Below are 11,402 nucleotides of genomic sequence, written 5' to 3' on the forward strand. Positions count from 1 at the left end.
ATATTTAATGTCAACATCAATAAAATTTATGAAAATTAATATATGTAAATTAAATTTATTTATAAAGATCATAAGCGACGCACGGTTTCACATTAATTTTTTATAAAAAGAACATATTACTTTTCAGATGCAATCACGTCAGACCATATTAATTTTGGTAAGTCCATTCAAGATAAATTTTTTTTTCACAAACACGTTGTTGTTTTTTCCCCTCTGGGTTTTAAGATGAGTTTCATTAAGTGGGTTTCAAGACGAGTTTGATGAAAGTGTACTCCTTATTTTTGGTGTGTTTATAAGGGAATCATGTTGTACGTAAATTTATTTTTTGAGTTCAAGATATATTTCTTTTAGGAAATTAAAATGATAAAGGGGAATAAGATGAAGATATGAGTTTCAATTATATAGATGGAAATAAAAGAACTCTAAGATTTTTTTATTTTTATTTTTATAAGTTGATTTGAAAATATAATTTGTTGATTTAAATTTGTTACATTAGCACGACACCGCTAATGAGGTTTAGTTGTGAACGAATGATTTTAGAAAACTCTAATTGAAATTCTAATTAATTAAAATAATTTTTTGTCAGATTTTACTTGTCTCTTGACCCAATTATGATTATTAAGATATTACGATTTTAGATTTTGAATGCCAAAAATGCATTAGCTACGATTTTTTAATGTAAAAAATATACCGGTTAAAAAAATTTTGAACGCTGTAAATACATCGACAAAAAAAAATTGTTGGAAGATTTATTCTTCTCTTAAATTAAGAAAAAAAATTTCTAAAGCAATCTTGTGTCTTCCTTTTTCTGTTGTAGTAGACTAGTAGGTGTTGAATCAAATCTACATCTCCATGCAAGATATTCTCTTATCTTTTCTATAATTATTTTGAACGAAATCTCATGCGCAATTTTTTGGTAATTAACTTGAACATTTAATTGAGAATCTAATTATATATATTTTTTTGAAACAAAAACAACATGGCTTTTATTTGTTGCTGTTGGTGAGTGTTAAATCTAGAGTATATACTTTCATAAATGCACCTGACTCCCTCTTTTTCTTACTTGATGAAAATTATTGATGTTGAAACAAGATTTATATCAAAATATTGAAGAAATTTTAAGTCCTGGTAAATTTTTTTTTTTTTACAAACATGTTGTCCATAATATCTAATTTTTGATTTTTTTTATTATCATCGTTTTGATGATGAGATAATTCTAACTTTGAATTTGAGAGAAAAATAAAAGAAAGTGAAGAAAAAAAACTAGTTTGAATGGAGAAAAGAGAGGAAAATGAAAAAAAAAAATGTTCAAGAATCAAATGAGAAAGACAAGATAAACCACTTAAATTTTTATAAAATATTCCAAGAACTTTTCAAGAAACAAAATAATGGAATAATTAACGCTCTCATACTATATTACGATTTTTAATATAAGTCATTGATAAGAGATAAATAAATAAAAGTAAATTAAATAATATTGATAATAAAGATAGTTAATTACATCAATGGTTACAAACAGTTATATAATCAATTAAATAAATAAATTACTGGTGTAAAATAATTCACTAAGTAATGTAATTAACTATTAACTAACTAAGATATTTAACATAAGACACCATTACCTTCAAAACCAAATGACAAAAAAAAAATAAAAAAATCAGCACCTTTATATACACATCAATATCATAACAACCACACAACTCTTTTTCAAACATCTTCAAAAGGGCAAAGATGCAAACAAGTCATAATTAAAACCAACTTAGAAATAAAAATATTAAAGGACAAATATTGGAAATTCACCAAACTTAAACGACAACAAGCATTTTTGCCAAATTGTTTTGCAAACTTTTCCAAGAAAAATCCATCTCATAATTGAATTTCAAATCGTAAAGAAAATGTTTTTCGGACTGGTTATCTTAATCGACACCCTCCTATTATAGTGTCCGTCTCCAAAACATACGTTTTTGAAGAAAAAAAAATGTATGTATGCAATGGACATAAAAAATAAAATGATTAACTTGTTTATATATATGAGTGAAAATGCATTAACTGACTGTAAGAGTAACGTAATAAATTATTTTATTTTTAAGTCAATTTGTGTATATCATGTGAATTTTTGAATGTATTTTACGGACATGTTTATAATATCATAATAAATTTTCCTACAAAATATGTATTAAATATGAATTTTTAAATGCCAAAAATTTAAAAAAATCATATTTAATTCATTTATTGTTAAAAAAAATTTAAATTTTGTAAGTGATATTTTTATAATATTTTAAATATATATTTAAAAATTTAAATAATACATATAAATTAATTTAAAAGTAAGAATTAAAATTATAGACAAAAAATATTTAAAAATTAACCGTTGTTTAAAGAATTTAAAAAAAAATTAAAAACAGAATATAAGATATTTATGGAGATCAGACCTTATTTAATATATATATGGGGTTAGCTTGGACACTAAAATCCATATATTATGTCGCTCAATTTTAAGAGTAATTACTCGAGCTGGTTAAAACATATAGTTTTTGCATATGCTCATGGGATCTAGGTCCAATTGTTATCATATTTCTAACTCTTAAGCCTTACAATTCTCACTTTGTTTAAATGATTCCATATTGAATACGTAGAAAGTAGTTTTTTTTTTTTTTTTGACTAAAATATGTTGAAAGAAGTTATGATAACTAATATTAACTGAAGTATATATAATTAAATCATCATTCATAAAGATGGAGAAGAGTATTATATGATCCGTGCTGGTAATAAAGCTTAAAAATGTAATCCAAGCTAGTGCTATTGCATCATGGCTAGAGGGGACCAATTTTCCCATGCTCTCAAGTACTTCATTACCTTCTTCATTATGGCAACCTCACTTTAATTTGTCCCCGTTTCACACCCTATTTGCTTTAATTCAGCTGTAATAATTTTTTTATTGAGGAAATTAAAAGAGGAAGAAAGAATAAAAGGAAATTCAGATTTTTCTAACCTCGACCTCAGGAATTTCCTGCTTGTTGGCTCTCAAATCATATTCATCTTTATAATATAAAAGAGTCTGTCATGTTAACATAAATATTTTTTTAATGTAATATAATCTTACTTTTTTTAAATTAAATATTAATTAGTTATCTCTTATGATTTAATATATATATATATATATATATATATATTATGATTAAAAGTAAGAGACAAATAGAAATGAAAAAAAAAAGAGATAACAAAATATCCATGCACAATTTCTTTAATTGACATGTGTTAACTTCACAGATGTTAATGCTTTAATTTAGGGAGAGAAAAAAAAATTGTTTGGTATCATATGAGTTGAATGATGGTGCAGCTAGGGGGGGTTTCCCTTGGCAAGTAATATTTAAATGGAAATTGAGTATACTGATCCCCAAGTAATGATAACTATTCTCTCCAAACCTGGGCCCTTTTCCTTTGTTTAAATATTTTGATAGAAAGTCGTGGGTTCCATGGTTGGTGGAGGTTGATTGCATGTGTGCTTGTAGGTTGTATCAAAATAACAAGAGGGTGTGAATCAACATCTGGCGTGGGCTCACAAGGTGTTGATATGATTGGATCATGAAGCAAGCCTCGTGGGCTTTGGTTTTCCATTTTGCCTTTTTCTTTTTTAAATGTTAACCACTAATGTAGATATGTCTGGAACTTTTTTTTTTTTATATATAAATTAAATAATCCTGCCTATGTGCAAAGATTATCCACCAAGATACTCAAATCTATATAAGGAATCTACTTCTTTTAATATATTTTTTTTATATGTGTCAATTAGAGACTTAATATTTAACCAAATAGTCAAAAGATTTAAATATCTATGAATTGTGTCACGTAATATTTAAATTTCACAAGATTTAATTTAAATCAATTTAAAGTATCTCCAATGTAAGAAAATTAAGAACAGCCACATTGGATTAAAACACTTCACCCCAATGTGATAAAATTAAGAACAACATTTTGTAATAACTGATAGTTTCATAGGAGAGACATATATATACACAATAACATTTAAGATACTGTAAGAATATATTTTACTGTGAATATTGTTCTTATATGCGGCACATATTCTAACATAAAAACTCATTATTTTATTTAAAAAATGCGTTAATTGGAGATGCTCTTAAGTAATAATTTGAGTTTGATTTAAAAAATATGATTAAGTGAAGATATTTTACTGAAGATGAGCAGTCAAATATTTTATTAGATAAATAGTTAGTTTGGTAACATTTTCTCTTTCTAATTTATTAGTTGGCCGTAAATTGATTTTATATTTGTTATAATGTTAACTGTGGTTGTTAAGGAATATTAAGAGTTATTCACTCTATATATAGTAATCATTTGTTCAATCAATAAATAAATAAAATTATTCAATAATATTTCATTTGTAATATATTTCAAAAATTTATCTTCTAAAAAATAAAATAAAATAAATATTTTGCGCCTATGATATGATTATCAAAAGAATGTAGTTAAAGAAAGTTCTCCCGTGACATAAAATTGAAAGGGGGGGACCAAAAAGTGGTGCAATGAGAATTAATTGAAGAAACACTTAGTTAAAGATAACAACTAGATAAAGGCTAAAGCATAACTGTATTATAAGCTGTCACTACTTCCCTCCTTTTCTTTTAAAAACCAAAAACAAACCCTCTTAACACATATTTCATACTCATTAAGCGCAAGATCTTAGGTGCCACAATACAAGTGCAACACAACAACTATACACAAAAACCAAAACAAAAGTTTAATTACAAGAATCATGATGAATAAGGGAAGAGAAGGCAAAGCAATAGTACCTTCAACAGATTTATTAGTATGTTTCCCATCTAGAGCTCATCTACATCTAAGGCCCAAGCCCATTTGCAGCCCAATTAGGCCTTCTGAGTCTAACAAACACCACCACAACAACCATCACCAGCGCAAGAGATCAATCTCTAGAATTGGTGGTGGTAGCAGTGGTGGTCAAACTAGTAGTCCTATGTTATGGACTAAAAACAAGTCAATGGGTTCCGAGAATTCGGAACCAACCTCTCCGAAAGTTACCTGTGCCGGACAGATCAAAGTGAGACATAAAAACTCTGCTTGTCGGAGCTGGCAATCGGTGATGGAAGAGATAGAGAAAATTCATAACGACAAGAAGCAAAAGAAGCGTCTCAATTGGGCGGAATCTCTTGGTTTCAAGAAGGAGATCATGCAATTCTTCACTTGTTTACGGGCCATACGCTTCGACCTTCGTTGCTTTGGTTCCTTTTCTGGAACCGATATTGCAACAGAAGACGAAGAAGAAGATGGTGAAGATGAAGATGAAGATAAAGATGAAGATAAAGATGAAGTATATTATGAAAATAATCACGGCGATGTAGAAGAGAGCGATCACAATGAAGAAGAAGCATCGAGAACCGTGTTCTCGAAATGGTTCATGGTGTTACAAGAGGAACAAAAGAACGAAGTTCACAAAGAAGAAGAAGAGAAGAAGGAAAATGGTGATGAGGGAGAAGAAATATCGGCGCCTCCTCCGAATGCATTATTGCTCATGCGTTGTAGGTCTGCTCCGGCGAAAAGTTGGTTGGAAAAAAGTAAAGAAGAAGAAGAAGAAGGTGTTAATAGTAATGATGAAAAAGAAAAGAATTCACAAAAAGAGAAAGAAAAAGAAGTGAAGAGAAATGTAAAGAAAGGACAAAGTTTAAAGTCATTGATGGAGGAAGAGAATAGAAATAAGAAAGAGAATTTGGTAGTGATGAGATACAATAACTCTGGTTATTATGGTATTTCAACTGATATTGCTACAGAGACATGGATTGTTGGTGGTTTAACAGATCCAATGTCAAGGAGTCGAAGTTGGAAAAGATGATCATTTAATTTTCTTATATGATTTCAAGCATTAACTTTTTTTTTTAGTATTACTAAGGTTGTGTTGTGCCAAATCTCACAAGAATACTTTCGTGTGACAACTGTGAAATTTCATATTAAATTCCCATTTTTAGCATATGATCATTTTCATTACTCTGTACAGATTTCTGATTTCCTTTATATAAGTACCATGGAAAGTTATTTTTATTAAAGAATATATATGCACTATGTACTTGTATGTATTTGTTTACTCTGTTCTTCATAATCTTAAATTTATGTTATCTTAAATTTGTTAACAAAAAAAGAAAATTGATGGGTTTGAGCTTTATATCCGTGACTAGTGGGCTTTTTTCTCTTTGTGGCAAGTGCTGTGGGTGTTACAGTTGAGGCAACACAATGTTGATTCAATGAGTACTATTTTCTTTGTCACCATTAGATCCTCTATTAACTTATTGTGTTACCAATTGTGTATAAGTTGAAGTTTGCTATAGCTTGTTTTGACCTATTGTCTAAATCACATGTACTTCAAATATATGATGATAAAATATAAAATAATTAAAGTTTTATATTTCGTGACAAATGAGTTTCTTGTGTGAGAATGAGAGAAACATTTGTATACACTTAATATAAATTGAATTAGAATTTTAAATGGTATTTCGTAGAAAAAAAGTTTATGTTATTCAATCAAAACTTGTAAGTAATTTAGATTAGTCTTGTCTTTTGTGTTTTCAATTAGGATAATAAGAATATTTTAAATATAATGTATAAATTTAGTGATATTCTATCGCACTTTTTTATAAGTTTATTTAAAATGACGCTAATTGTTTTATCAAAAGAAAAAAAATTCTAATTTTGATAGATTATTTATTTAATTAAGCTAGTGAAGTACTCGTGTATAGACTTCTTTATTTGTACAGTATTGTAAGTCCATTATTGTCATTCATAGTTCTCTTTAGTTATTATATTAATATTTAGCAAATGAAGAAATTGTAACTGTAACGTCGACACTTCTAATTGAATACGTTTTGCATTGTCTAATGTGTGTCTATGTCCGACACTAATACTTTGTTTACGTTTTATTAATTAATTTTCTTAAATTATGATCAATGTCGACGTGTCAGTATCAATGTTATGTCTATGTTGTGTCAGATGTCTGCATCAATAATTGTACTTATCCCATTAACCAATTGGAACCAATATTTTCTAGATATTGAAACTGACTTGACTGAAAACAACATATTTGTTTGAACCATGAAGTTTGAAATATCAAACAAATTGGTAACTACTGAAATTATCACCACATATTTTTTTTTTTGAAAGGGAACTCTCACCACAACCAATAAGGCCAAAACAAAAGTTCACATATTCCACAAATTAAGATTCTGTAATTTACAGCACTTATGTTCCTTTGATTACATTTATATTTTAAAATTAAAAACCACTCCTGTAAATAATACATAACTTATAAAAATAAAAACTATTTAGGTTTCCCAAACCAATATGTATTGCATGAATCATATTATGCAAAGGATTAAAAGAATCAAATTTTAACACAAAAAATTCCCTTTTCCTATAAATTTTCCTAAAAGCTACAACAATGCTATGCTTCCTCTTTGGTTTCCTTTGTCTTGTTGTAACTTATAAGCATGGTCACCAAATTCATGAAGCATATATGATTGGCTTTGTTTATTTTTTGTTTCTTTTCATTCTGAAAAATCTAACATTCTTTCTCATTTCTTGTAGAGTATATTGTCATTTAAATAAATGTAATTTATCTTCAGCTGCTAAATAATTTAACTGATCTTTCTAGCATTTCATGGTTGTTGCCAGGAATTTCTTTAACCCTTGATCCGTTCTTGTATATTTTGAAGGCTGGCACAGAGTTCACACCTTCTGATTTTGCCATGTAAGGATGGTCTTCAATCTCAACCTGAAATTGTAAATTCATTGTAAGAAATAATACAATTTTGTTTGGATGTTTAAATTTAATGGTCTTTACGACTGTAACACCATATTACAGAAGTAAATGATTCAAACACTACTAGAGCCATTTGTCAAGTAAAATTTTCTTTGTTCGAATATAAAGATTTTAATGTTGTTTTCTCATGCACGTATTAGAGCTTGATAAATAATTTATAACAAAAGTCAGTTTACCATACAAATCAATTTTGTAAGAATTAGTTAATCTCTATAAAAAACTTATTATGGTATCACAGTCTATCTATTTAGGTCACCCACTAAATTATTTAGACACCAAGCCTAATAGTATTGGTGTGAGAGGGTGTCTTAAAATAAAAAATTCAAGTTTCACATTAAAAAGATATTTTAATATAAGATCTAAAAAGAGTTTATAAATAGACAATTAAGCCTAAAAAGATGCAAAATTTACAAACCTTAAGGAAATTAACTGATGGGAATCTCTTGCAGGTTTGCTCCAACACCAACAAAACCTGCTTATGAGTTGCCTTATTGCAAAAAAGCACCACAGACATACCTGTTCAAATTATCCACAACAGTTAAGTGTTTGTTTTGTCATAATGCCAAAATTCAATTACATAGAAAATGGAATCAAACATGACTTACCAGGTGAGGTTACATAATGTCTAAACCTATCATTGCTTGAGATGCAAACCAAATTTGAACCAAATTTCAAGTCCTTAATATCTTCGCCGCGTAACATCTTGAGTTTTAACTGGATCTCAAACAAAGCCCTAGCCACCTCCTCATCCCCTGGCTTTTCTCTTATCAACATTTCATAGTCTTGAATTGCAGCTTCCCATCTTTCCAACTATTATATGTGAAAAACAAAACAAAATAACTTGTTATTGGCCACAAACAAGTATATACTAAATTAAAGCGCAAATACATCACTATAAGCAAAGAGATCTCAACTAGGTTGGCACCTCTGAGCCTAACAATCATTTGTAGCACTCCAGAGAAAAAAGTATATACTAAAATTTAATATTAAATTAGAAGTTAAAGCACCTTGGCATTACAATCAGCCCGGCGCAACATTGCCTTGCTATAACTAGGCTGAACTATAAGAGCTACATTGCAATCTTCAATTGCTTTCTCGAATTGGCCTAATTTAGAACGACACGCTGCCCTGTTACATAGCAGAACTGAGTTGTATGCATCATGCTCTAGTCCTTCGTTGTATACCGCACATGCTTCGATGAATTTTGATGCCTTGAAGAGCAAGTTACCACTCAATCTTGCAGATGTCACGGCTCTTGCTCTTCTTACCACTGCATTCACCTCGCTGTTTCTTGGATCAAGTTTAGCTGCTTGTTGTGATGCTGTCACAGCATCCTCAAACCTGTCAGCACATAAGGGTCATTCCTAATTAGGCTCAGATAATGTATCATCATCAATCATCGAACATTACAAAAACAAAAGCAGGATGAAGATGATAATTTACTTTGGTCATCTAGTGTTGTATACACACAAAACGAACTTCAATTATTAGTACTAGTTATAGAACCCGTGCAACGCATGGAGAGAAATTCGTTTAGTGATATATACGCTTAATACGATTTATAAATTCATTTAATGAATTAATCTGTTGTCATCTGATTATCAGCACTTAGTAGTAATTAGCATTCTTTTTTAACATTTCAATATGGTCCCTTATTTCCTAAGTTGGTGTTATTTCTTTTTGTTAACATATTATGCCAAACACTTGAATAATTTATTAAAAACAGATAAAATAAAGCATTTTCACCAACCTGCCGGCTGCCGAGTAAACTTGTGCTCCTATCATCAGAATGTAAGCACTAGAAGCTGGTCCAAATAATTTCTTACACCAATCAAGGTCAAATTTTGGAATTTTCTCATAGGTGGCATATGCTTCTTGATGCCTTAAAAGCTTCAACAAGGCTTCAGTTTGTAAAGCATAGACCTGCCACACATAATCAATTTTTAATCAACATAAGGCATACCATAGAATCTTTTCATCAAATATGGAACTTGTATATAAAAAATAATAAAGGGCTATTGGCCAATGAGTTCACTGACTTTTTTTCAGTGAATTTGGATACAAAACCAATGATAAAACATTTGACTAAGGAAACTAACCTTTGGAGATGAATCTGCACCTAAGGAAATTGCAGACTGTGTTTCCTTCAATATAATTTTCCAATCATTGACTTTCCTTGCTTCACTGCATCTGTTAAGGTGAATTTGAAGAGCTTGAGCTTGTAAAGCAAGTTCTGAATCAAAATATGGAGTTTCTTTATTGCAATTCAATGCCTTTTCTGCTTCTCCCAACCTACATAAAAAATTTCAATTCTATAAAAACAAAAAGAAACGCTAACACATAAACAAACACCACAACCAAAGTATCTGGCTCGAGGGATTAGTCTCTGTACCTAAAATATATTGTTGCCAAACGGCTATGAGCTCTAGCATAGGAAGGTTGAATCTTAATAGCTTCCTCACACTCAACAATTGCATGCTGAAACCTTCCTAAACCAATCAAAGCAGCACTTTTATTGCAATGATAAGTTGCCTTATTGGAATCAATAGCAATAGCCTTTTCATACAAAACCAAAGCTTCTGAAAATCTTCCTTGTTTGTAAGCTTCATTTCCCATTGACTTCAACTCTTCAGGGTTAACTCTGTTGCTCTTAGGACTTCGAAATTGTGCCACCCCATCACCACTTTTCCTCATAATATTCCCCATTACACCATTGTTCACAGAATATGAAACAGAATTCAATTCTTTGTTATTCTTGGTAACACTTGTTCTTGGACTGTTATAGCTATTATTCACAAGCAAGTTTCCAGTGAGTCTTAATGGGCTAAAATCTTTGCTTGGAGATTTGTTTTCATTGTTGTCGCGGTGAGGAGTACTAGTACTTATCCTTGCAAGTGCTAAGGAATTTCCATTAGGCTCTTTATGTTGCTTGGTTTCGTCGATGGTGTTTTGGTTCTGTTGTAATTGAATTGAAGTTCTTGAGATACTTTTTCTTGTTGGAACTTTTGAGTCATGATTTGGTGACCCTTTTGATTCGTTTTGATGTGTGTTGTTAGTATTCTTTATGGGTAGTGAATGAACTGATGAATTTCTTAGCTTGTTGTTTTTGAGTTTGAAGATTTTTCCCATGAAATTACAGCCTAATTCAACTTTCTCAACTTTGTTCTTGTTGGTTTTTCCTTCCATGACTGATTAAATGATTTTGATAGAACACTTTTTGAAGATATTCAATGTTGGTAGCAGAGAACTGAAGTTAAGTATCACAGAAGTAACTGTGTTGTGGAAGAGTGAAAAAATATAAGACTTAAGCAAAGAAGAAAAATGAGAAGTTGTTACAAAAAGGGGAGTGAGATGAAGTTGATTGGTTGAATAAGTTGGAGTTTTTGTACACATGAATAAGTGGTATTTGAAATTGAATTGGGCATATTTGTTGGTATATATATATATATTTAAAAAGATATCAAGAGTGGCTTCCAAGAAACTCACACTAGCTTTTTTTGTTTTTAAGTCTTTGGAGAGGCAGTGGGTAGGGTCAATGATAGAAAAGAATAGTAACATA

The 11,402-nt window shown here is 29.9% G+C and overlaps 2 protein-coding genes across 2 annotated transcripts; one reads left to right on the top strand and one right to left on the bottom strand.

The window, feature by feature from the left end:
- Positions 1–4,601: 4,601 nt before the first annotated feature.
- Positions 4,602–6,107, top strand: LOC101514920 (uncharacterized). Its single transcript, XM_004500560.4, has one exon. The coding sequence runs from the start codon at positions 4,775–4,777 to the stop codon at positions 5,864–5,866; it is 1,092 nt and encodes a 363-aa protein (XP_004500617.1). The 5' UTR covers positions 4,602–4,774; the 3' UTR covers positions 5,867–6,107.
- A 1,098-nt stretch (positions 6,108–7,205) lies between these two features.
- LOC101515243 (inactive TPR repeat-containing thioredoxin TTL3) lies at positions 7,206–11,176 on the bottom strand. The gene is made up of 7 exons (XM_004500561.4): positions 10,236–11,176; positions 9,943–10,135; positions 9,594–9,766; positions 8,851–9,184; positions 8,449–8,653; positions 8,259–8,359; positions 7,206–7,795 (listed from the first exon to the last, which is right to left on the bottom strand). The coding sequence occupies exons 1-7, from the start codon at positions 11,027–11,029 to the stop codon at positions 7,643–7,645; spliced, it is 1,953 nt and encodes a 650-aa protein (XP_004500618.1). The 5' UTR covers positions 11,030–11,176; the 3' UTR covers positions 7,206–7,642.
- Positions 11,177–11,402: the final 226 nt, after the last annotated feature.

The sequence above is a fragment of the Cicer arietinum genome, chromosome 5 (genome assembly GCF_000331145.2).
Source record: "Cicer arietinum cultivar CDC Frontier isolate Library 1 chromosome 5, Cicar.CDCFrontier_v2.0, whole genome shotgun sequence".
In the NCBI taxonomy this organism is placed as follows: Eukaryota; Viridiplantae; Streptophyta; class Magnoliopsida; order Fabales; family Fabaceae; genus Cicer; species Cicer arietinum.

Coding starts and splice junctions, on each gene's coding strand:
- LOC101514920 (XM_004500560.4), top strand. CDS start 4,775: ATGATGAATAAGGGAAGAGAAGGCAAAGCAATAGTACCTTCAACAGAT.
- LOC101515243 (XM_004500561.4), bottom strand. CDS start 11,029: ATGGAAGGAAAAACCAACAAGAACAAAGTTGAGAAAGTTGAATTAGGC. Junction 10,136..10,235: donor TTGGCAACAATATATTTTAG/GTACAGAGACTA, acceptor TTTTTTATGTAG/GTTGGGAGAAGCAGAAAAGG. Junction 9,767..9,942: donor GTGCAGATTCATCTCCAAAG/GTTAGTTTCCTT, acceptor TATGTGTGGCAG/GTCTATGCTTTACAAACTGA.